The sequence below is a fragment of the Pleurodeles waltl genome, chromosome 8 (genome assembly GCF_031143425.1).
Source record: "Pleurodeles waltl isolate 20211129_DDA chromosome 8, aPleWal1.hap1.20221129, whole genome shotgun sequence".
Classification (NCBI taxonomy): domain Eukaryota; kingdom Metazoa; phylum Chordata; class Amphibia; order Caudata; family Salamandridae; genus Pleurodeles; species Pleurodeles waltl.
In genome coordinates this window covers 319,773,000-319,799,891 of record NC_090447.1, presented here as the reverse complement: position 1 = coordinate 319,799,891, position 26,892 = coordinate 319,773,000, and the positions used below count along the sequence as shown (strand labels likewise).

General features: G+C 42.6%; 1 protein-coding gene across 1 annotated transcript in view; it reads left to right on the top strand.

Moving 5' to 3' along the window:
• The window catches only part of SLC19A2 (solute carrier family 19 member 2), a 63,896-nt gene extending 50,192 nt beyond the window's left edge, over nucleotides 1–13,704 (top strand). The window contains exons 4-6 of the mRNA XM_069204170.1: nucleotides 526–718; nucleotides 1,719–1,860; nucleotides 9,042–13,704. Of these exons, the coding sequence (XP_069060271.1) occupies nucleotides 526–718; nucleotides 1,719–1,860; nucleotides 9,042–9,164 (458 nt within the window). The 3' untranslated portion in view covers nucleotides 9,165–13,704. The remainder of the gene's footprint in view (nucleotides 1–525; nucleotides 719–1,718; nucleotides 1,861–9,041) is intronic.
• The last annotated feature ends 13,188 nt before the right edge of the window (nucleotides 13,705–26,892 follow it).

The window sequence follows — 26,892 nt, the reverse complement described above, 5'->3', positions numbered from 1 at the left end:
TCAGACCTTCAATGATAAAGCTTAAAAAATGCGGAATCTGACTTTGGTGGGAGGGGGGTTTGAACACAGACACCAGTGAAAGTTACAAAATGCACATCTCTTGGCCAAAGTGGTAACTTTTTTTTGGTTTAAAAAGTATTTTGAACTAATAAATGTTAATACGAGACAGTGCTGCAAAACTGTAGCAAAAAGCACAATTATATGTGGTAAGATTTCCATTTCCTTTGCCATCATATTCACTAATCCATGCTACCTACCGGGGCGGATCGGGCACATTACATCTGATGCTACATTCCTCCTAGAACTCTGTATTCGCTGTCCGGGCTCACTCCTCCGCAGATAAAGTAGTTCCTTATGAGTGTGTACATCGGAGTGGGGGAAGAAAATTCTGCCTACCAGATCCTGTACTGGACAACAATGGAAATAATATACATTTTCACCATTCCTTCATCCAAGTAACTAGAGTTTGAAAACGGGAGTGAGTGCTAGATGTTTTACCTATGTTTTCTGTTTTGTTGTTTTCAGGAGCGGTGGCTGTGTTTGCTGTGGGGTACATCAAAATAACTTGGTCAACCTGGGGAGAGCTGGCATTGGCGGTGTTCGCATTTCTCATCGCTGCAGCAGTGTACGTCATGGACACTGTTCGCAACATTTGGGTGTGCTACGCGTGCTACGTTGTCTTCAGAAGCATTTATATGCTTCTCATCACAATAGCAACGTATGTATTTAATATTTCTTATTTTTATTTATTTTTTTACTTCTCCGTTATTGCTGCTCAACCTTCTGTTCGCCATCACTAGAAATATGCATCAGTTCTTCCTGTATCCATTGCTGCTTCAGTTGAAGTAGGGGCGTTGGCTCCAAGTCTTTCTCCTGTGATTAGTAAACATTCCACCCAAACACCTGACCTGCTGTGCACCACCACAAGGAAAATGGTAAAACTCATGACAGAACATTTATAATTGCTTTAGTGAATCAGCAGCGACCTAATGTGCTGCAAACCATAATTACATATGGTTTGCAAGTGGAACGAGGGAGAAGGTCAAAGCAGGTAAAATAATTGTGTGACCTGAGTACTTGCTGAATAGATCTGCATGTAGCTTGCAGGTAATAGATGAAAATCCGTCTGCACAGGAGCAGCCTTTATTTCAACTTTGATCAATAAAATGAGTACTGAGCTCCGACAATATGTCCTTTTATTCACGCACTAACACAGTTGCGTTTATGATGTGCACTGTCATAAATAGTTAATATTTTGCCTTTTAAACAGCAAGATTTACCTTGGTTGCCTGCTTTGAGCAAAAAATATTAGAAGCTCATTGTTTGTGGGTTTAATCAGTTTTTCCTGCATTGGACTTTTTTGCCTCCATTGAGGTTTGAAAACAGGAAGTGATGTAAAATAAAAGGCAAAAACTAACGTTCTAAGAGGTAGGCCTCAGAGCCTGTACGTTAAATATAGCCGATGAATGTAAGATTTCGGTTGCGCAGTAAAGCTAAAGCACCGGAGCCTCAAATCCCCTCAAGTCTACATAGTTGTTTTTCAGATGCTTTATTTGTATTTAACGCATGTATTCTGGTAATTGCCTTAAAGTACGATTGCGCTTCATGTTTTCTAAAAACGCAAATCTCTGTAATTGTTCATTTTTCTTTATTTAATTTGGTCGAAAGACGTTGAATCTCTATGTGGAATAAACTATACTCATGTCGGTCTTCTGTAGATTTCAAATTGCTGCAAGTCTGAGCATGGAGAGGTACGCACTTGTGTTTGGGGTGAACACATTCATTGCCTTGGCTCTGCAGACCCTGATCACGTTGATTGTTGTGGACTCGCGAGGTCTTGGGTTGGACATATTCACACAGGTACCCTTTTTTTATGTTTCAATTTAAAGTTCTATCAACACTGGCACTTTAATAGTAGTTTGGATGCCTTCTCCGCACTGGAGTAGCTCAGTAAACCTGCTTCTCGCTAAATGGTTGTTGGATCAAGTTCTGGAAATGGAAATAAATAACTTTTGGCTTCCATAAATTGGGGGTGAAGGGTGGTAGCTGAAATAGGGGTGGATTCACGATGAGCAAAGTTGTGAGGAACAGAGTGTAACAGCTTAGGCGTCAATGTTTTTTTTAAAGGTACTACTACTACCCCAAAGAAAGTGGCAACAACGACAAATGAGGTCCAGCTTATTTCATGGTCACAAATCAGGTGTGTTTTAAACTACTTGACATGGCTTAAGCCCCTTGTAGAGCTCTCAGCCCAGCAAGCTCCAGGGTATGGTAGCAGTAAAGTAATTCTGATGGTTAATGCATTTGCTTGAGAGATCTATATGCAGTCCAGTCACACATTTGACTCATCATAAAATACCCCCGACGGCTAAAGAGGGTGCCCAGAACAATGTTTAATATGCAGGTGATATATGTATTTTCTCACTGTTGATTACTGCTTTTGTTGCAGATGTTCTTGTGTTACCCGCAGGTCACAAGTTACAGTACTTGTTATGTGACCTTAGTGAGTTACGAACCTGCACCAAAGAGTGGCATTCAACTTGCAAGGCATAATTTTAGAACCTTTTTCTTCCCAGTCTCATTATTGTAGGTTGCTAAAGGGGTTCCGGTGGGTAGTAAGTAATACGCGCTTAGTAAGTGCTACTTAAAGGGTTATTAGTGTAGTTTATTTTAGAGACCGATACATCGGACATTCTTATGCTGTGTGCATATCGTACATAAAGGGCTTGCAGAAGTCAACAGTTTGGCCCCAAATTAGTTTGTCGCTTTAGAATTTGTGAAGTGACAAGTGTGTCTGCTCCGTGATGGCACTGGCATGAAGATGCTAAGCCCCAACCAGCTCTTACCCAACATAAGACTCTAACAAAAGGATTGTTGATGGCCCTTTAAGTGAGGCTTTGTATTGGGCCAAGTGGGGCTGAAAATTGGAAACTGCCCCGCCCGCCCCAAACAAAGCCTCTCCTGACATGACCCATGAATATACTAAACATATATTTAAGCCGCGTGAACGGCGAACAAGCACCTTTTAGTAACTGGTTTAGCCTGCTGTGCTCTGTGGAAAGGGATTGGCACGGACGAGTCCCGTTCTGCCAAGGTGAGAGTTGGTGAAAATTGTTTGTTTTTCTGTTCGGTGAAGTCCGCTTACTGGAGAGAAGGCAGTGCTAAAGAAATCTAATGAAATTCATGGTCTCCACTTTTGACCAAATAGTGTTTAGTTTTAAGTCAAATGATTGATGCTTCTTTTTGAAAATTAACTGCAAAACTTTCCTACAAAAGGTGTCCACTGAAGGTCCAGAGGGGCTGGATGTTTGCCACATTTTCATGAAATTCCCGTTAGAAAAATATGGAAATTGTTTAAATAGGATACTTGTCCTGAAATTCTGACATGGATCCAGCCCTCTTCGGCTACCCCTCTGCTTTAACTTCCAGTGGTATTAACCAGTGCAGACTTTAGAAATATTTGCTGCTTTAAAGAACATAGAGGGTTGAAAGCAACATTGGTGACACTGACAGAATAGGAGTGTCAAAGAGGCTAAATGCTTTGCATGCCTTAGCTTAACCTCCACCCTTGTGCTCTGTCGAGTCACCAGAACTCCCTGTGCCTAACAAATGTGTAATGTGACCTGATTCTCATAAAGCACTCTAATGCCCTTGAGCCAATTTAGGGCTATATAATAGGTAAAAAAATAAAAAAATCCAGCTTTTCAAGGGCAGCATAAGATCTTTCCTAATGTATTGTTGTCTCACTTTATTACAGCTAATACTTAGGACTAAACTCACATTCTGTGGAATGCATGAGTCAACAGTCATAACACAAATCGGTAAAGAGATTAAAAAAGAACCAAAGGCCAGATGTAGCATGACGGCCCATTGCGATTCGGTAATGGCAATTTTTAAGAAATCGCTATTACCGACTCGCAATGGGCCATGTATCACATTTGTGAATCAGTAATAGCGATTTCTTAAAAATCGCAAAAGCTATTACCGAATCGCAAATTGCGATACCGGCCCCATTCGCAGCTATGGGCCTGTTGGCCCATAGCTGCAAATTTTTTGCATTTCCAAAATTGCGATTTCTGAACCAGAAATTGCAATTTTGGAAATGCAAAACCCCAGGGTGCTGGGGGCCTAAGGCCCCCTCTCCTGCACCCCAAAAACTATTTTTTCAACATGTAAGGTACACACATGCCAAAAGGGCATGTGTCCTTTACAGGTTAAATTTAAAAATGCAGTTTAACTGCATTTTTAAATTTTGCACCAGGTTACCACCTGGTTGCAAAGCATGGTATTTTGCAAGTGCAAAATGCCATTTTTGGAAAAATCGCAATTTGCGTTTTTTTTTTTTTTTTTTTTTTCAGCATAGCCTTGCGACCTGGAAATTGCGAATCGCAAATTGCAACTCTCAATTTCCAAGTCGCAACACAAGAAATCGCAATTTTAGCGATTTCTTATTTGTGGTCTGCGAATGCATTTCATGCATCGCAGACCACTGTTTTGCACTCGCAAACGGCCGAATTTACCAATTCTCACCGTTTGCGAGTGCAAAACTTTTTGATACATCTGGCCCCAAGATCTCAAAATTTAGCACTTTTCAAGTGCTCTTGTGCTTGCCAACAGAATAGTACAGCCTTTTGGAATAGTTCACAAAATATCAACATGTGAAGAGATTTCTGCTTTCCCATGACCTGTGTGAGAATTTATACATCAGAAAGTGTGACGAGAATTGTACCCATATTGATTTATATAACAGGAGTGGTCTGTTTTCTATATATTATGTATGACAGAGTACTGGGGGGCACATCACATCACAAATAAGCAAATGATCGTAACACAAATTTAAAATACATGACTACTATATGTAATAACCTTCACGGATAATAGGGTGAAAAGTCTTGGGTCTACACACGTGATACACTGAGCTAAAGTGGTAAGCTGTGGCATGTTTCCCACTGTAGGCTGAGAAGGGATTGTCCTGCCTTAGACACCCTACAACAGAGGGCAGCAGGTTGAGAAACTCTGCACTAAAGAGAAACTTAGCGTTGTTTTTCCTTGAGCTCCCCTCACAATAACTACCTTCTCATTACTAATACTCTGTTAGCGAGGTTCTAAAATCCCTCCTGTCTTCAGTGTGTCTGTCTGATCTTTCCAGCCACCTTTTCAAAGCACAAGAATAACTGAATCCATTGGACATTGTGTTAGCTTCAGAGTACATATCTGCCACATTCCTGCAGTGTCAGGGGTATGTAGTTCACATCACCTGGCCTAGAGTATTGATGGCTTCCAGAAACTTGTCTCATTTTATTAACCTTCTATTAGACACATCAAGCCAGAGAAAAGGGACTTAATACGGTGAGTTGAGGGTCGCTTCCTGGTAGACCTCAGGTTACCTGTTGCTCAAGAGAATTTCAACAAATCTCCTACCCACCAACTTCACATGGCCAATGCTGGGGAAGCACCATAGTTTGTTAGGGCTAGTTGTGAGCTTCTGCATGCATTGTCTGTTTGCCAGGCTAAAAAAGAGTTTTGGAGTTTGGGGAAAGGGGAAGGAGCAAGGCATGTGCCAAAACAACTTATGCCTCAGCATACACCATCCCTATACGTATAAACCTTGCTGGCCTGTAAGTGATTGCCAGTTCTTGTTCTGTGTCCTGCTGTGGTTGATATGGTGGGCCCTAAAGGCTAGGCACCAGTGGTGTCCATGTGATCTCCATATTTTCTCCTGCTGGCGTGTCAGGAAGTGGAGGCTAGTGGGAAGTTGCAGATGGCAGACGCTAGCCACCCCAGCCCATCAGGAGATTGGCACACATCTGCAACAGATTGATATAAAGATGGGCCTCCGCCTCTTCCAGATGACCTCCCCCGTTCCAGTAGTGAAGCATCTGTCACCACAATTAGCTCTGTGTGGGGAAGGGAAATGGAGTCTGTCAAGTGACAAGTGCAGTATTGGGACCATCGAACAATTGGATGTAATCTGTCACATTTCCCTGTTGGGCCCACTTAGACTTCAGGTTCCACTGCAGAGCCAGCATAGGTCATCTGACTAGTCATAAAGAAGGATGCCAAGAGGCCTAGAAGCCTCTGAACCACTCTCACCAAGACCCATGACCAAGGATAAAACATCAAAATCATTGACCAAATGTCCTGCAACCTTTTGTGGTGGAGAGAAGAGCGAAACTGCACCTTTTTGAGAAATACTCCAATGAAAGCGAGGCTCTGCAAATAAATCGGGTGTGAATTTGCCACACTGATAGTGAAACTCAACAATTTTAAAAGGTTCGACATATGAAGGTTGTCTGTGACGAACAGAGGTAAGCCTGCCTTCTAGCAGTCAGTGATCGATTTGTGTGCATTTCTGATTGATACTTATAACTGCAGATTTCTCATATTTTGAGTAACCCCAAGCATTACACAGGATCCCAAAACTTTTCCAGTATTTGCTTTCACACACCGTTAGGGGAGCCGTTAGATGCCACACTCCAAATGTGACAGCCTGTAGCCACCTTGTGCACAGACGACAGTTCCATTCTTTGTGCCCTTCAATACAGATCTGGAACTCTGCTTCTGAATTGTGTTAGTTCTTTACCAACTTCCAAAATGCTTCTCTGCCAAAGTGTGGTAGGAGGTCTCTCCAAAAACTTACAGGCTTCAAACCATTCTGCATGTGCTATAAGTAAATGTCTGTTATGGACCCTCATGACATCTGTCTGTAGTGTCTGGGATCCATGCATGTTTCGAAGTCTAGCAACAGATGTTCCCTGATGTACCTGAAGTTGTGGGGCAGTTCTCATACCAGGTCCTGGTCGAGGTCCCCATTCTTGGGTAAGTTTAAGACGGAGTCAAATGACCAATCTCAATTCAAACACAAGCAGTCCAGATAGGAGTCCTCGCTCACTAGTCCCACTCCTGGGAGAGATCTTGCAGTTTTTACTCAAAAGTCCCAACTATGCCCCAGTTGTCCAGCTCTGTCCCATTTCCACACCTTGAACTGTGTCCTCTGAATTTCTCTGGCCATTGTCTACTACGCCGACGGTAGAGTCCTTCCAGGAGGTAGTGCTGCAGCTTTTGCCAATATTGGTGCAGAGTTAGGCTAGATTTAGACCAGTGTTTCATTATGAGATTAATAAGGCACTGCCAGTATGATTTTTTTTTTTTTTTAATGACTCCAGCAGTAGCTCCTCTTCGGCAGCTATATCTTTGATACCTCAAGGCTTTATTTGCCTCAAAGTTGGAACCCATACAAGGCTTGAAGAATGTCCCACACGATGGGTTGAAGAGGAGAAGGTAGGCTACTTGTTACCTCACCGCACTGATAATGAATTGATGGAAGCCCAAACCACCAAACTTTCAGCCGCAGGGTGCGGTGTCAAAAAAACAGGGTCACCTGGCACCCGTGCACCTGCCTGTTTACTGGAGGACAGGAACAAAGCTTAACCTATGTCCCAAAGAGTGTCAGTCTTCTTCATTAAGTAGAAGTAATGGTTCAGAGGAAGTCTGCCCAGGGTGCAAAACTTAAGTTAATGATTGTCTTGTTAACCACTCTTTGTAGCTGTAAACCTAATACCTCTGCTGCTTGTCTTATTACAGCAACAAAGGAGGCACTTTAATCTGTTGATAGTCCAGGGGGCGAATACAGCCCAGTGTCTAGAAAAGTATCCAACCCAAGGGCCTCCTGTAAGTCCTTAAGTAAATTCCGCCACCCGCCCCACCCCCCGGTAGTGGATGGGGGAAATAACCCCCATCATTTCCATCATCCTCTTCAAAGACAGTTTGACTGTAAACCCAAAAAGTTGGAGTGCTTGTGTGCAGCTCTGAGGTAAAGATACACTTCTGTTGGAGTCAGACTGGACTGGGTGCGCCGGTATGGTGTTGGGATGTGACCTCTGTCTGGATCTAGACTGATTCGGCTCGGAGTCGGGCAGGACAATAGGAACTGAGCGTTCATCTGCGGCCAGCGTCATCTATTGATATAAAGGGGACTTGGGTGTATTTTCGTGCTGGGGTATGAAGTCGTTTTTGGCGCCAGAGCAGAACTCAAAACATTTTCAGGAGACAGAATGTGCTGAGGGTGGACCTGAGGGGTTAGCACTACTGGAAGCCCTGATGGATCGTTTGGGCCCAGAGGTGCACCTGAGAGAGCTGGAAGGGTACCAAAGATGCAGAATATAACCTCCTTTAAAAACCTCAATCTCTTCTGATGTTGCAGATGGCTCCAGAAACTCTGAATGCATCAGAATAAGCTGCAGAATATGCTCCTCATAGCTGGCCAGGAGCGAGCCCATGAAGCACAATGTCATTGCGACTTCTGTGGTTGAGCCTGGTGGGACACACTTTTTGCAGGACTTGGAATCATGCACGGAGCCCAAACAACAGAGACACACCAGGTGGGGATCTGTCAGTGACATTTGCTTGTGACAGTCACTAAAAGGTTTGAACCCTGTAGTTTTAAGAGGAGACATAATTTCTTTGCATATTGGGGGGGAAAAAAGAAATCTTGAGTAGAAACTGACCAGGTGAATTTGGGAGCAAGCTCCCTATCCGCATACCAGGGTGCAGACCGAAGAAACAGGCCAGCACTCAATGGTGGTGCTTAAATGCGACCCTGTTTTTCACTTCCAGAGCAGAACAGCTCCTTTGTGAAGCTGCACAATGCCACCTATTGAGCACTACTGTTTAATCTACTCGATCCAGTCTGGTGCCTATGGATATGCTCTAAAGGTGAGGAATCTGCTATCATAAGTATTATTCAGAAAGGCCTGTGCCCTGGGCTAAAATCAGTGCTTAATTTGTGCTTGTTGCGCTCCTCTGTCTAACCACAAGTGAACTAAGGCTGTTATTACCCGTTTAATTTGTACACAACTGTTTTAAAAGATTCGATGACCTGTTATCAAGAGACTTGTTATGTCTGTGTGCGGCGGTTCAGCTTCCTTACAGGTAAAAAAAAAAAAAAAAAAAAAACTTTTATAGGGTTTAGATGTGTGACTTCAGTGATGAAGGGTTAAGTCAGGCAACATGTTAATTGCAACTTTCTTTGTATTTTACAGTTCAAGATCTACGCCGGATATTTCGCCGCCATATCGTTGATATTTTTAGTGAGTGGAACCTACAGGGCTGTGAAAACGTGCAGAAGCAAGCCAGCACCAGCAGGAAATTCTGTGGACTCTTAACCAGTGCCTTCTTGCTGCCTAAATATCACACAGCAACTGTCTGGCAAATACATGTTTTAGTTAAGAAACATGTTTTACTGCACTGCGCCCAAATTAAATGAAAATGGGAGTTTGCTCAGCTCAGAACATCGCCGTAGCACTACTTTTTAAGGAAAAACCTCCTAAGCTGCTGTAAAGCGAACTTTTGTGAACGTTTGTAAATGTTTATAGCCCAGTGACTGGAAGCAGGTCCCGTCCCTGCTTTATGAAGGATAATGTCCTCTTATTTCTTGGGTAACAGTGAGTTAAGTACCAGATTTCTGATTGTGAAACATGCCTTTTGTTCTCCTCCCCAGAAATGCGTGCGTCACGGAGGTCACCTTGATGCTGAACTGGAATAGGTGATTGGTATGCGCTTCCAACTAGTGAATATTTCAGGGTAGTGAGAAAAGTGCCTTCTTACGTAAAATAACACTCCACCTGCATGACTTACACCATCCAGAGTCTGCAGAAGACATTCCATTTTAACCACAACTTCTCCCCAGGTATTTGAAGTGTGTATGCAATGCAAACAGGCGGACGTTCAGTCACTGCACTACTTTGATGACTGGGGTTAAAAGTCTAGTTTCTTGAATTCGAGTTTGTTTTGCGCAGACAATGTTTGATCGTGGACTCTTATTAAGTTAATGTGTGTCCAATTGCTGGTTTGAAGTCTGAGAGCCCTCATCAGGCTTTTTGTGCAAGGCTTACACTTAGAAATGGCCAATGACATCTCTAAGCTAGCAATAGAAATGTGAGCCTGAAAAGATATTTTAAACTATCGAATATTTAGTCTTTGTCCCCTAGCTAGCACCTTATTCTATGCCTTTTATCTTAAGAACTCCCCCATTTGAATCTTGCTTTGTCTGTTAATGAGGATCTTTTCTTTCTGGCACAAAGGTCAGGCTGCAGAATGCAAGAAGGAGGCGGACCAATTGGTGTTGATGAATGTAAACTAGAGCAAGCTGAGAGGACAGAAAGTGTTTAAAATTGTTTTCAACAACAAAACAGAGCTGCTTTACAACTAGAAATGTTAGAACCCACAGACGCACACGGCAGGAACCGTCTTAAGAGTGGCCTAGTCCTTGGCCAAAGATGGAGTCATGAATGGAAGGCCACGTGCGCCTGGTTTCTGCAAATAATAACGAGCCAATGTGTTTTTGTATTTGTGAATATTCTCCTATGAGTTTTAGAAGGTACTGCATCGAAGGACGTTTTAAACTGTTACTGTTGTTCATTTCACCACTAGCGCGACTTGGGCTGGTCGACCTCTGCCATTAGCGCACTTCATTTGGTCAAGATCTTTTTCTTCTGTTCTACATACTGCCTGTATCTGGGATAAGCGTAAAGTGTGCCGGCCACACTAAATGCTTTTATTCTTGATCCAGGCTCATAATACTTTACGTATACTGTTTCTTACGAAACTGCTGGCCTGCTACAAGTAAGTGTGACGTTTCACCCTTGAGTAGGTCAAAAATGTTGCCTTGGAAGCAGTGGCATCTATTTGTTGTTTTGCATACTTAGGAAGAAAATAACTGGATGCCGACAAGAGCTTCTCAACACAAATGTTTTGATGAGTAATAGGCCACCCTTTCACAGTGAACATTATCACCCCACTGATTTATATGTATTTTCATTCATTTTGCCCTTCAACTGCTGCAAACCCAGTCCTGTCATTACCTCTTTGACAGATATTTGTTCTGTTGCAGAGAGCGATTCTGTGCACACATTCTCGAAATGTGAAAGTATTTATGAATGTGTCTGAAACTCGCACTATAACTGTGCTAATAAAAATAAATGACATTATTTTTAGCGCTTGTATTGTCATTTGACAGAAATGTACATTTTTATGTTTTAAATGACAATTATTTGAGTAGATTGAATATTTTGCTACTGAAAGGTTTACATTTCCCCTGGATACCATTAAGCGGTACATTTCTGTATGTTCCTTTTTGCATTTATTCGTTTATATTGGAAATACACATAAATACGTGATTACCGGCCATTTAGAGTGCACTCCCAAAATGAATATGCTACCCTGTGTTTTAAGTGAAAAATTATAGTGGATTAACTTTACTGCTGGTGTTTCATTTTGTTGACATGTAGGACACGTGTTTCTGATAGATCCTTAAAACTGCAGATTCCTCATCTTTTGAGTAACCCAGGCACCAAACTAGATCCTTAAACTTTTTCAGTAATTGCTCCTATGCACTGATGGGTATTGCCATAGGATGTAACAAACTTGTCCCCTTGTCCTGTGATGATCTATAGCTGTAAATAGGCACCAGCCCTGTGCACTGACGTCGGTTTCCTTTGTATCCTACCCATTTAACGCCATTCCGGAACACTGCTCCCGAGTTTCTGCGGGAGGACATACAACAGATGCGGAGCTTACTAAGGTATCCACCCTACATCTTGCTGATACTACGACCATTACTCTGGTGGCGTCTTCTAGTTGGCAACTATTACGACACTGTTTACAACACTGATTGGATTTTCATTCTAAATTGCGAGGTGCTGTACTACCCGTTTAGTCCACACTCTCTCGGATATGGTCCCCACTAATATGAGAAGAAATCTTCTGATATTTTCTACACCTTTTCAAACCAGCTAATATGGCTCACTAACTCAGCAAGTACGCAGGATAGGTGCATCTGAATCTCACCCCTGGAAGTAGCCTTGTTCCTTGGATTCAGATCATGGGCAATACACCATTAGCTAACTAATCTTTTGAAGCTTTTATATTAATAACTTGACTCTACCTTAAATTTATCCTTGAAAAAGTCACTGCATGACAAAACACATCTTGGTTGTTGTAGACTTCTGGTGTCTTCAGTAAATTCAAAGAAGGACATTTCTGAACAAACCACTTAAGTGAATCATCTGGTACAAACCTTTACCGTAAGGACATTTACTTTCTTGTGGACCTCTGAGAGCTGTGGTATCTATTGTTTTACAAAGGGGTTTCCATCTACAAAGCCAAAACCAGACCTGCCAACTCACACTGTGACACACAATATTGACTCGTCACACGGTCTCCCGGTGAGGAGTCCATAATCACACGGTGGCAGGGAAAACCAGCTGAAAAGCAGTGTAAACAATGATTTTTCAGCTCGTTTTTTTTAGGCTTTTTACTGCCAGTGTCCATTAATGGGTGTGAAAGCACCCTAGGACATCAGCAGCAGCCTCAGCAAGATTTTTTTTTTTTTTTTTGCTAGAGGAGGGGGTTTGGGGCCTAGGTGAGGGCAAAAATGCCTCTTAGGTGCTTTTCGGCACAAGACCACACCCCTCCAAGGCCACGTCTTCTCCTCGTACTGAGATTTTTTTTTAAAGTTGTCAGGTCTGCAAAACCCCACCTTTGGCCAATGCAGAGGATTCCCTACAGGGGGCTTTCTTAAATACATTGGACACATGAAGGCGTTTCTGACCCCGTAACAAATTTGGGACATTCAGGATACAACACTGAAGTTTCAGGTTTGATCCTGTGTCCTGGCTTGGACAGTTAGGAGGCTTCTTGGTATCCTGGCCTTGTGTATTCTACAGGTATTCCATGCTTGTTGGCCCATGCAGGATGTGCAGTGGCATCTCGGTCTTTAAGGCTTATGCAGGCTCTGCAGTGAAACCCCAATCTTCTAAGTGCTCAACACTGGTGGTGCTTCACAGACAACAACCGAACCCACGATGCTGGATGAAGAAGTCAGTCGGACCTGTGGAGGCCCATTCTCCCTGTCAGTGTAACCACTGTATGCCACTTGCTTTCCAAACAAGTTGGTGCTGGATCCATTGTTCTGAAAGTGGTGGCACCTTATCTGCCAAGCAGTCAACCATGCTCCATGCTTTCTTCTTTCTGCTGCTACTTTTTCAAAAGCAGGAGAGGTTTCACCAATTGGAACCCAGGAGGGCCCTTAGTTTTTACATCTGTAGCACTAAGGAGAAATTGGTGTTTGACTAACGTTTTGTGGGGTTTTCTGGTGCTAAGAAGGGAAAGGCAGGACAGAATAGACCTTACCCACATGGATCATTGTTTGCATAAAGATGTGATAAGTCTTGTTGTTAAAGGAGCCTCCTGGCAGCCTTAGAGCTTACATTACTAGAGCTAAGGCTACCACTGTGGCCTTGACCAGGTTAATTTTGGCGCTGAACATCTGCCAGGTGGCTACACTGGTGATTGTCTACAAATTCCCCATGGACTATAGCCTCGACTCTCAGGTGCGCAGTAAGGGTCATTTTGGCTGCTTGGTCCTGCAGTAGTTTTTGGTATGAAGTCCTCTCCTAAGACCTTTTGGGAGGTGGTGCTTTGGTATCTATTCATAAGTTTTGGAATAAGCAGTTAGATGTGTTCACCAGAAGAACAAGATACTCACCTTTGGTAACTCTTTCTGGTTGATACTCTATTTGCAAATACAACACCAATGCTCCAATCTCTCTGTTATGTGGAATGGCCTTCGAGGCATTAATCTATTTCTGATCCGCTGAGAGTGCAGAATGCTTGGTTTTAAACATAGTATGCATGGATCGCACCTATATATTGTCCATGCCATCACCTCTGAAGGTTGGGAGAGATTGCCTGTCATAGAGTCTGGAGCAATTGCTGGAAGAGGTTCCAAATCTACACGGATAATTCATAAGGTGAAAAATCTGCTGTTAAAGTATCCACTAGAATGAGTGTTGGCAAAGGTTAGTAACTTGATCTTGTCTGCAGTCTTTACAAAGTTGAAATGCCATCTGTATCATATTTCTATCCATGTACGTTCAGGAGAGAAAGTCATATTTTTATAGTGCACTCTAACAATTGCTGTAAATAAGTGATTTGTACTAATAAACTCGGATATGTCATTTTGCCAGAACGCTTAAGATGGTGTTGTAATGTAAAGCTCTTACAAAGAGGCAGTGCAAATCCAGGGGATGCTGGGTATTTAGTTTTGAAGCGGATACACAAAACTTGTATTCTTGTAACAACCTATCTGGAAATTGCTGTGCATCTTTTGTAATATTCAGACCCTCGGGTGAAAGCCAGTGTGGCATTTATTGAAGCCACCTGTCTTTAAGCTTTCTACCAACTCTGTTGGGCAGGGAGATGCATAGTCCTCAACCAGTCTGTTTTTATTATCTACTTGCCTAGATTCCATCAAGAGCACCTGAAAATAATCTTTCCCTAATTATTGAAAGACCCGAGATAAACTAGTAAATTACCGTAGTTGGGCCATTTAGGCATATTTGCCCCCCCCCCTGCATTTGAGGGGAAAGCATGAAAAAACTACTCCCCATGCCCACAACCAAGGTTTATTTTTTTTATATATATATATATATATATATATATAATTTTTTTTTTTTGGTGGAGAGGGGAGGTTTGAGCCATGGAGCCCAACAACATAGTCTTAGGGCAAGGTAGGCATTTGCCTTAAGACTTTGTGGGGATAGCACAAGATAGTTGTGGAATGTTAAGGAACTCGTCTTTCCCTGTATTTTGAAAAATGTTATTGTACCCAAAACAATATTTGGTTAAAACTAAAGGTCAGTTGTACTTTCAAATCTAGATAAAATTCTACACAGGTGGTGATTCTCTCCCAGGGATTCCTTGGAAATTAAGGGTTTTCAAGCACTTGAGGACAACCACATTGGTATTCATTTTAAATACAATTTAACAGGCAGTTTACCTTAAAGATTCTTTAGGGAAAATGAGTGGCAGATTGTGCATTTGTTTTTCATTGCAAAAGTTTGTATTTATTTTCACACCGTACAAAAGATGCATAATTCAGTTGTGGGTATTAAACCCAAAGTAACACTACATGTAAGTGCATTAGTGGAGCTCATTCTGATATAACAGTGTAAAAGTGGCAACAGACATAAAATAGTAATATAAAAACACATGTAGTGCATGAAAAGAGTCTTTGAAAGACTGCCACTTGCAGAATGAGTGTAAAATAATCTCGTGCCATAGAGGTGTAAAGGTGGTATATTAATTGAAATTTACAGATCACTATTGTGATCAGAAACTGTACCTGATGTATCTTGAGATAATAGAGAAACCGTAAAGGAACGATGGAAGTAGACAGGAGAAAAGAGTAAGTGGTAAAGATGGGGAGTTCTGGTATCAGTAGAAAGCCAAAGGCACGCTCTGGTTGACTAAGTAAAGGAGTTCTGTCTAAGTAAACGGTGTAGGAGTGTGGGGATATCTTGTGAATCATGGTAGTTTTCAGGTAGAAATTTAGTTTATTTCAAAGTTGTCTAGATTAGTGAACAGTATGACTCTTGGAGTAAAGCAAGTTGTGAACACTATGCTTGCATGTATGTATTGAGAGGTCGGTCATATTCTTCAATTCAAACAGGGTACTTTTGATACCAAGGGCCAGAAAAGGGTCTTTATAAAGGTCTGATGAATGTAGGCAATTTTGGATTTGCCCCCAAAAATTCCTAGGGCAATGATATGAGCATTTTAGTGTGTAGGATATCTTGAGTAAGGCATTGCATTTCACTCCAGAATGATTTGACAAGTGGATATTTGTATAGCATATGGCAGAGATCATACTTTTATTATTTGCAACTCCAGCACTTATTCAACTCTAATAGGACTAGTTTATGGAGTTCATTGGGTGTCCATTGTACAATGTGTTGTCCAAAGCCGGATCCAAGCAATTTTCGCTACACTTGACAAGTTATAGATATTCAATCAGTTGGAGAGATTAATATGTACCCAAAGTAGTGTGATAAGTGTTCCAATGCTTGCTAATCATTTTAGTTAGTGAGACACTGTTGAAATTCAGAGGTTTGGAGAGCTGTGATGCAATATGACCTTGCTTATCAGAGTTCCTGAGTAGGGAGGTTGTTAGACCTAACAACCCCACATGTTTTGCCTTCACCCTTCCTGCTTGCTGAGTGTTCTTTTGTGTCTTTACGATTGTGTGCACTTTATCCCATCAAATCAGTGCTAAAGTGCTTGCAGTCTCTCCTTGAAACTAGGTAAAACAGGACTACACCTGACTGGCAAATTAAATTAAATTATTTGTAAGTCCCAAATAAATGGTCTACCAGAGCCTGTAAATTAAATGCCACTAGTTGGTAGCAGCACTCATTATGCCATCCATTAAAAGTAGAAATATAAAACATGTCTCAGGCCTGCCTCCACAGCCTGTATGTTTAGTTGCAACCTGCCATTTCCACCTGCCAAAATAAACCTTCTGCCAGGCCTAAACCTTCCTTTTTAATAGTTACAAGTCATCCCTAAGGTAGACCCTAAAGGCTCATAGGGCCAGATGCATTGTATTTAAAAGTTCAGCCATTACTTTTTTTTTTTTTTTTAAATGTGTCCTGGCAGTGAAAAACTACTAAAGTCATTTCCCCTTTTGTAAGTCCTGTCCCTCCCATTGACTACACTTGGTTACCTTATTACAGTTCAATGTGTTAATTCTGGATAAGCAACAGATAGAGGGGTGCTGTTTACCTTAAAGAGAATGTAATTTAAAATCCTCTTGAATGGTAAAGTCTGATTTAAGACACAATTTTGAAAATGCCACTTTTAGAAAGTTGGCATTTTCTTGTCCCAACCAACTGTGCCTTTCTGCCAGTGTCCTGGGTCACACTGGCTGTGCTGTTGGGGTATGTGTATTGCTTCCAGACAGTACTGTGAAACAAGGGGGATATAGGTGTTAACAGGAGTGTCCATCCTGACAGGATGGTTAGTGAGGGCTGTTCCAAGCTCAAATTACACTTCGAGGGGGTTTATCTACAATACACATCATGGAACGTGGCACCAGGCCTGAACTGCCTTTTGTCATCCCAGGCCATATGGAGCCTTGACCAGGAAAAGGGGAAAACAAACTCTCCAGAACCAGTATTGGGGGAAGGACAGGGAGTTGCCTACTGTAGGAGGCTGGCCTGGCTTGGCTTGTAGTGGGTACCAAGGGGTACTTACACTCTGTACCAGGTCCAGTTATCCCTTATTAGTGTAGAAGAGGTGTTTCTAGCAGCTTAGGCTGGTAGAAGGTAGCTATAGCTGAGCAGCTTAGGCTGAACTAGGAGACATACAAAGCTCCTACCATGCCACTGGTGTCATATGCACAATATCATAAGAAAACACAATACACAGATTACTAAAAATAAAGGTACTTTATTTTTATGACAATATGCCAAAAGTATCTCAGTGAGTACCCTCGGTATGAGGATGCCAAATATACACAAGATATATGTACACAATACCAAAAATATGCAGTAATAGCAAAAGGAAGTAATGCAAGCAGTGTATAGTTACAATAGATTGCAATAGGAGCACATAGATATAGGGGCAACACAAACCATATACTCCAAAAGTGGAATGCGAATAACGTATGGACCCCAAACCTATGTGAGCTCGTAGAGGGTCGCTGGAACTGTAAGAAAACAGTGAGGGTTAGAAAAATAGCCCACCCCAAGACCCTGAAAAGTAGGTGTAAAGTGCACCTATATTCCCCAGATAGCACAGTAGTCGTGATAGGGGAATTCTGCAAGGAAGACCAACACCAGCAATGCAACAAAGGTGGATTTCCGGACGAGAGTACCTGTGGAACAAGGGGACCAAGTCCAAGAGTTGCGACAAAGCTGAGATTGGGAAGATGCCCAGGAAATGCCAGCTGAGGTTGCAAAGAAGCTGTCACCGGATGGTAGAAGCTGTGGATTCTGCAAGAACGAAGAGGACTAGGAACTTCCCCTTTGGAGGATGGATGTCCCACATCGTGAAGAAGCTTGCAGAGGTGTTCCCACGCAGAAAGACCGCAAACAAGCCTTGCTAGCTGCAAGGGTTGCGGTTAGGGTTTTTGGATGCTGCTGTGGCCCAGGAGGGACCAGGATGTCGCCACGGTCGTGAGGAGTCAGAGGGGGCGCCCAGCAAGACAGGGAGCCCTCATAGAAGCAAGCAGCACCCACAGAAGTGCCGGAACAGGTACTACGAAGAGGAGTGAACCGGAGTTCACCCGAAGTCACAAAAGGAGATCCCACGACGCCGGAGGACAACTCAGGAGGTTGTGCACTGCAGGTTAGAGTGTCGGGGACCCAGGCTTGGCTGTGCACAAAGGAAATCCTGAAAGAGTGCACGGGAGCCGGAGCAGCTGCAAATCACGCGGTACCCAGCAATGCAGTCTAGCGTGGGGAGGCAAGGACTTGCCTCCACCAAACTTGGACTGAAGAGTCACTGGACTGTGGGAGTCACTTGGACAGAGTTGCTGAGTTCCAGCTCGTGCTGAGAGGGGACCCAGAGGACCGGTGATGGTCTTTTGTTGCCTGGGGTCACAGGGGGAAGATTCAGTCGACCCACGGGAGATTTCTTCGGAGCTTCTAGTGCAGAGAGGAGGCAGACTACCCCCACAGCATGCACCACCAGGAAAACAGTCGAGAAGGCGGCAGGATCAGCGATACAAGGTTGCAGTAGTCGTCTTTGCTACTTTGTTGCGGTTTTGCAGGCGTCCTGAGCAGTCAGCGGTCGATTCCTTGGCAGAAGGTGAAGAGAGAGATGCAGAGGAACTCTGATGAGCTCTTGCATTCGTTATCTAAAGAATTCCCCAAAGCAGAGCCCCTAAATAGCCAGAAAAGGAGGTTTGGTTACCTAGGAAGGAGGATAGGCTAGCAACACAGGTGAGAGCCTATCAGGAGTCTCTGACGTCATCTGCTGGCACTGGCCACTCAGAGCAGTCCAGTGTGCCAGCAGCACCTCTGTTTCCAAGATGGCAGAGGTCTGGAGCACACTGGAGGAGCTCTGGGCACCTCCCCTGGGAGGTGCAGGTCAGGGGAGTGGTCACTCCCCTTTCCTTTGTCCAGTTTCACGCCATAGCAGGGCTGGGGGATCCCTGAACCGGTGTAGACTGGCTTATGCAGAGATGGGCACCATCTGTGCCCATCAAAGCATTTCCAGAGGCTGGGGGAGGCTACTCCTCCCCAGCCCTGACACCTTTTTCCAAAGGGAGAGGGTGTAACCCCCTCTCTCTCTGGGGAAGTCCTTTGTTCTGCCTTCCTGGGCCAAGCCTGGCTGGACCCCAGGAGGGCAGAAACCTGTCTGAGGGGTTGGCAGCAGCTGCAGTGTAACCCCGGGAAAGGCAGTTTGGCAGTACCCGGGTCTGTGCTAGAGACTCGGGGGATCATGGAATTGTCTCCCCAATGCCAGAATGGCATTGGGGTGACAATTCCATGATCTTAGACATGTTACATGGCCATGTTCGGAGTTACCCTTGTGACGCTATACATAGGTAGTGACCTATGTATAGTGCACGCGTGAAATGGTGTCCCTGCACTCACAAAGTCCGGGGAATTTGCCCTGAACGATGTAGGGGCACCTTGGCTAGTGCCAGGGTGCCCACACACTAAGTAACTTAGCACCCAACCTTCACCAGGTGAAGGTTAGACATATAGGTGACTTATAAGTTACTTATGTGCAGTGTAAAATGGCTGTGAAATAATGTGGGCATTATTTCACTCAGGCTGCAGTGGAAGGCCTGTGTAAGAATTGTCAGAGCTCCCTATGGGTGGCAAAAGAAATGCTGCAGCCCATAGGGATCTTCTGGAACCCCAATACCCTGGGTACCTCAGTACCATATACTAGGGAATTATAAGGGTGTTACAGGATGCCAATGTGAATTGGTCACTAGCCTGTTAGTGACAATTTGTAAAGAGAGAGCATAACCACTGAGGTTCTGGTTAGCAGAACCTCAGTGAGACAGTTAGGCATCACACAGGGAACACATACATATATGCCACAAACTTATGAGCACTGGGGTCCTGGCTAGCAGGGTCCCAGTGAGACAGTGAAAACACCCTGACATATACTCACAAACAGGCCAAAAGTGTGGGGGGGGGGGGGGGTTGTACAAGGCTAGAAAGAGGCTACTTCCTCACACCTCCCCCCACCCCAACACTCTCACTCTCTCACACTCTAGCACCAGGTATACTTATTAGACCTCCAGAGCCACTCATCAGAACACCCTTGCATCTGTGGAAGATTCAAAAGGAGAATTGCCCTACTCCTTGAAGGACTGCCTTGCTGTCTGAAGAAGGAAGATTGCACCTGCTTGCATTAATCCCAGGCTACCCCAGACTGACTCCCAGGGGTAAGTTGGCTGACCACCTATGTGAGTAAGAGACACCACAAGCCTCTCTGCAACTGACCAGCTGCAACTGGACATCCCTGAGCCCTGCTGCTGGCCCCTTCTAGAGTAAGTCTTGATCCCCAAGTGGTGTCCCCCAGCACCTAGACCCATGGCTGGCATCAATGGAAGCTCCTCCATAGAAAATTGTGAAAATCCTGTAGTTTGTGATCCTCGCAAGCGAGCCCGTTTGCGTCAACACTTCCACCCCCCTTATGATCTCCAACGCGGGTCTCCTGTGAGACCTGCTGTTCTCGCTGACAGCTATCTCTCGCGACATGAGTCCTGCACTTCAAGCTACAGCAGTGACAGCCCGCAAGGACAGACAGCGTGAAGCTCCAGCAGCGACTGAATGTGCTGCAGCAGTGAGAGTCTGCAACACTCAAAAGTCTCTTTGCACTGGAAGCGTCCTCCTTGCTGCCTCCTCCGAAACGTTTTGCACTGAATTTGAGAGGGTAACGTTTCAAAGGGACTCACCAGATCCCTGTGTCCAACCTGATCTCCATTGTGACTGTCCCTGGTCTAGGACAAGCAGATGACAATGAGTGTTTTTTTTGGTGCTTTTAGGCACTACTTTTACCTTCAGCATAAAAACTTAATACTGCTAATCGGATCTTTGTTATTCTGGTATCATTTTATTTATTAAAATGTACTCTGTTTTTCTAAATTGCTTTTGGTATTTTTTGTGCATAGTATTTACACTTTATTACTATTTGTGTGCTGCATAAATACTTTATACGTTGCCTCTAAGTTGTGTGCTTTTGTGCTAACCTAACAAGGGTTAAAGCACAGGTATATATATATATATATATATTTTTTTACTTTTGTGGTTCTCCCTGGCAAGGATTGTGGTTGTTGCTTGAGTAAGACATCCGGTGCAGCATTATCCTGAAGTTCTGTTAAGATTTCTGGGATCGCTTGTTCTACTTCCTCTGTGAAAATCAAGACCTTTTCTACATAAACTACTACAGATTGTTTGCTCATTCTGAATGGGATGCCCCTCATGTTTGTATCGGTCCTTGGCAATGTCAATAGTGGTTCACCGTTGGAAGCGTAAATTATAATTACATATAGCTCCAAATTGTCTTTTTTAGGTTTGAAATTCACCATATCTTCTTTATCCTTCAGGGTTGACTGCACCACTAATCTGGATATTTTGTTCCCCAGAAATTAATGTTAAAACACTGTTTTTATTTTTTTGTGCTGGTAAGCATGTAAAATAATCGAACCAATATGTGCCCATATGGACGGACTCCCTAGTAATGCTGTTTTGTTTTTTGTAATAGGATTACACCACCCTTTAGTTTATAACATGCCTCTATAACTTTTTTTTTTTTTTGCGATGAAGACCTTTGGCATTCAGGGAGAGCATCTTCAGATTTTGATTATAAGGTGGGTCGTGCTTTCCCATGTGGAAGATTCTGATTTTCCCCATTGTGGAGAAATGTAAATCTGGAATACCTTTTTGTACCAAATTATGTTCTTGGCATAGTCCTGGGCTATTCCAGTCTTTACTCCTTTCAGCTAATGTTTTGAATACTTTTCCTATGTATTAAGTTTTTATTCCAGTGGTTTTTGAGAAGAGCTCTGTTGACGAAGTTGTTGGATCTCTTGGATGGGTTTCTATGTGCTCTCTGAATCTCAAAGGCTTTTGCAAAGGATATACCAAGTATTTTGGGGATCCAAGTTTCCAGGAATTATGTGCATTAGGTCGCCTCATCTTATGATCATTCTGGTAGCCCCAATGTAGGTAAGGTTCCTCAATGCTTTCTGCCTTCCGAGTCAGTAGGGTCTTTTCCCAAAGTAGAAACCTTCAAAGAAAGGATTAGGTTTATTTTTCCAGTGCAATTTCTTCATCTTCCCTATCATGTATTGTTGTTACTGCATAAATGACTCGTAGTCAGGTCCATGAAGTCCTTTCTCCTGCCTCTTCTTTTGTTTTGCATAATGCCTGCATTGATCTTTATGCCTTGGGCTAGGATGTGAAGAGCTGCAAGTGTTTGTACGATCAGTCCATGTTTGCCTTAGGCTCTGATTTAGGTTTAACTGGAGAAAATAGTATCGGTGGGTCAGATTTTGTAAGTTTCTAGCTGCTTTTATCTTTCAATTCTTTTGTTTTCTTGTCTTTAGGGTTAGACATGAGAAGAGTAGTGAGTCATTTTGATAATTGATTAAGAAGAAACTGATGTAAGTAGAATTACTTGGAGGGGACACAAAAGGCTCCTTTTATAGCCTTCATCAGTGCATGTTGTAAATTTAACCCAAATATGCAAATGTAAAAACCAAAGCCGCTTCTGGTTACAATACATCAGCAAGAGCAGCCATCATATTTCAGTGCTGGGAATATAACGTGCTAAATTTTGTCAGGTGAACAGAAAGGGTATAGGTTGGCAGTTTGAGAAGTGTTTCAGATACTCCCCTGTTAGTATGGTAAAAAGCCTTTATACTTGATTGATAAGTGAACAGATCATCTAGGCTGTGCAGTGGTGATCTCAGGAGGTGATGTTGAAGCTCTGTGAACCAACAGAGGCATTTTGTTTTTTTGATGCATACCGAGATGCAAAATTCAGCAGAGATCCGCTAAAGCCTTTTACATCTTTGGGAGAAATGACAACATGCACCCATGAAGATCCCAAGGTGAGACTTTCACAAAGTGGAGTAGCTAACTACTGGAAGAAAGCTGTTTTTGGTAATGTTAATGCAGCATGACCACAGTGGCCATATTGTTTGATCATGGGACTACAGTGCGTTGAATGTTGTTTAGCAGTCAGGAGAGTTTAACACAGCTTCCAATCCTAGTTGAGAACCTTTTTGCTTGACAGTCTATGGCATGGGCAGCAGAACGGTATTGCTGCAGATAATGTACTCGGTGTGAGTTTCAAGAGCAACGATTCCGATCTAGGTGGCAATTTGCTTGGGTGTTAGCCACATCCCCAGTATGTAGTACATTTGAATGATTTATGGCCCGTAACATTGGTGAAAATGTCATATATATATATTAGAGAAAATGTGTGACAAATAGTGCATTTGTATGCTTTCAGGTTTCAGCAGGCATTTGAAATGAAAACAATTGTTTCTAGAAACTCAGCATCACCAAACAGCAAGAGCATAAGAACGCCAGTTGGCTGGACTGCCAAACTAATATTGAAGCATATTAACATGTTTTGGCTTTTAATGGGATAGCATGGGAATTTTACAGAAGGGCAGCACACAATTAAATTGAGCAGTCAAGATGTGAAATGTGGCGTGAAAGCTGTTACACAGTCCTATTATCTTAGTAGGAAACATGTATTAGGACAGCAGAACTTCAGAATGTGGGGGACTAATTCCATCCACACCATCATGATCTGTTGGCTCAATTCCTGGATAGCTCACAGAGCCTCACCTGAACTTACTGGGGTGGAGGGTGATTATGACAACCTGAACATGGCAGTCTGACTCCTCAGGGAAGTTGTGGAAACAGATCTCACCCTTTTGTGGTATCACTTATGCATGCCCAGGCGAAAACACAAGAGAAACACAAAGTAGGTTTTCAATGCATTTATTGAAACAATTATAATCTTGCATAAAGAGAATGAGTTGGGATAATTAGGGAGATAAAAGAAAGCCAAGTTAGCAGTGTTATGAACATGGTAAAGACAATGAATGATCTAACCATGGTGAAGGTGTTCTAAAGATTCCTACCTAAGACTAGAGTGAGGGTATTGTGGGTGTAAACTAAAAAATAATAGTGGAGCACCAAAATCTGTATGTCATTCATACAATAATCAATATAAACATCTGGTTAGAGGAATTAGATCAAAATATAAACAGAAAAGACAGCACATATGATTAGAAAAAGAACCAATAGGGTCTTGACATTCTCTAAATCGTAGATGACTTTAATAATAAATTGGATGTGCATTGAAAATAAAGTACATGGATTATCCTATCCATGATAGTATAAAAACACATACAAAGCAATATCAACATGTAAATTCTTTTGACACAGCAAAAGAATTAGTGCCCATTACTAAGGGAATTCCTGGATACTAGCATCTCTGTTACCCACTTGTCGTGTGGGGGCGTCAGCAGGAATGACATTTTTGCTCACAATATGATAGAAATGATCTGTACTTGTACAGACAAAAGGTGAAAATGTAAAAGGGAAATCTTCCAAGCTAAATCACTATAGCTTAGTGAGGTGATAAAATCCTCCTAAAATGCAACTCAATATCTTCTTAGATCTCTTCATTTGTTTACTTCATCCCATTGTTCCTAGTCGCAAGTTGCTGCAGAACAAATAGCTGGCCAATTATTTTGTAACAAAGATCCCCAAAAAATTTACAAGGGGATCGAACACCCCTTACTTTACGCATTGATGCAATGGCCTACATACAAGTAATCACATGACCTGATCAAAAGAAATGTACATTGTGTTTTTTATTTTATATATATATATATACACACACACACACACACACACACACACACACACACCCCCACACCCCCACACCCCCCCACACCCCCACACCCCTGGCCTGAAAGAGCCTTTCTGAAGACCAAATCAGGGACACCAAAGGATTTTTCCAATTTTACCACAATACAGTTCTGCTATGGGAGATAATCACTCCACCCTTAGTAACTGGTTCCAAGTTATGGAATGGAAAAAAGGGGTGGTGAAGGCCATTTTAAATAATACTAATCTGATGGTAACAATGTGTAGTGCTTTCCTCTTATCTAGTTTTTAAGCACTAACATAACACAACAGAAATGCACTTCTGAGGTCAAAGAAGACTTTTATTGTTAATTCTTCCCCAACCACAATATTTATGAATGACTAATTAGTAGCTTTCAAGCCCGCGTTAATCAAACAAAATATATCAGTTTGCAATATACACAGCAGGTTATATTTATAAGATATTGAATGCAAAGCAAAACAAATGCTTCACCGTGTGGGAAACTATTTACAGCTTCATCTTTCTAAGGTCTGCAAGCTGATGACCCCCTGTCAGCCGCGAGAAAGAGATTCATCTACCCACACGGGATTGCTGGCAGCTGGCGCCAAGCTCCAGCACGAGGTCCGGCAGATTCGAATCTAACCCTCTGCAGCCTGTTACATTCGTTACAAAGGTGTGCCCCCTCCTCTCAGACCTGGGAAACTGAGCAAGCCTTTTGGAGACTGGCCAGGTCTCCAAGACTACTCCTGTTCCCAAGCTCAAGCGAAGAAAAACAACACCCATGTACTCTCTCTTATCATGTCTAGTCTACTGTGAGAAAAACATCTTGGTTCTCTGGTGCAAAAACACAGCTTGGAAAAATACAGCTTGGATTCTCAACTGCAATGTCTAACTCCACGTTAAAGGCAATGGGCAGCTAACCTAAATATCAAATGCAATGTCTAGTGTCATGTCAAAGCCAATAGGCAGCTGAGCTGAATACAAAATGCAATGTATAATATCATGTCAAAGCCCATAGGCAGCTGAGCTGAATATAAAATGCAATGTATAATATCATGTCAAAGCCAATAGGCAGCTGAGCTGAATATAAAATGTAATATTTGATATCATGTCAAAGCCAATAGGCAGCGGAGCTGAATACAAAATGTAATATATGATATCATGTCAAAGCCAATAGGCAGAATATCTAATAGCATGTCAAAGTCAATAGGCAGCTAAACTGAATACATCATGTCAAAGTCAATAGGCATGCAATGTCAAAGCCAATAGGCGGCTAGACTGGATACATCATGTCAAAGCCAATAGGCAGAATACAGAATGTAATGGCTAATGCAATGTCAAAGCCCATAGGCGGCTCAACTGAATACAGAAAGTAATGGCTAATGCCATGTCAAAGCCAATAGGCAGAATACAGAATGTAATGACTAATGCAATGTCAAAGCCCATAGGCGGCTAAACTGAACAAAACATACCATGTGCTACTGGTGAACATTGAGCAACTAATATGCGCAGTGGTGAAACACAAAGTCATTGGTCAAAACAAAATTTAACAAATGGCAGTACATTCCGCCCTTTGACCAATGAATTTTTGTTTCACATATCTCTTGTTTCAAACAAAAAAACATCAGCACAAACAAAAAAAAACATTATCAGCAAGTCAGATTTGAATGATCAAAGCAATCCCTGTAAAGCAATAGAAGTGAATTAACACATTGATTTCATAACCTTTCACATCAGATACATCTACATAGAAAAGACTGGGCAATTTGTATACTCTGAATGAGTCTCTAATTCAACAGTGTTAGCAATTTGATGTGGCATGAGTTCTACTCATGTAAAGGGGCACGGTCCACCTGAAAGGTTTGCTGGAAGATAAGCAAAAGTCAGAGTTCCATACGAGAGGGGAAAAAAAAAAAACACAGCTTAGTTCCAGTGGAAGAATGCAATCAAACAAGTTGAACTTGAACTGAAGGCGCAGTTTGCGCAAAATAGATCCATGGTGCTGGCACTTTACTCAGCCAGGTTCAGGTTGGGGATTCGTTCCCTTCCCCGACCCCACACGCACACACCGGAAGGGGGACCACACAGCACACTCAGGGACAGTGGCGAAACGTGGTAGGATCTGCAAAAGAAACAAGTATGACTTTTCTTGCAAATAACATTTTT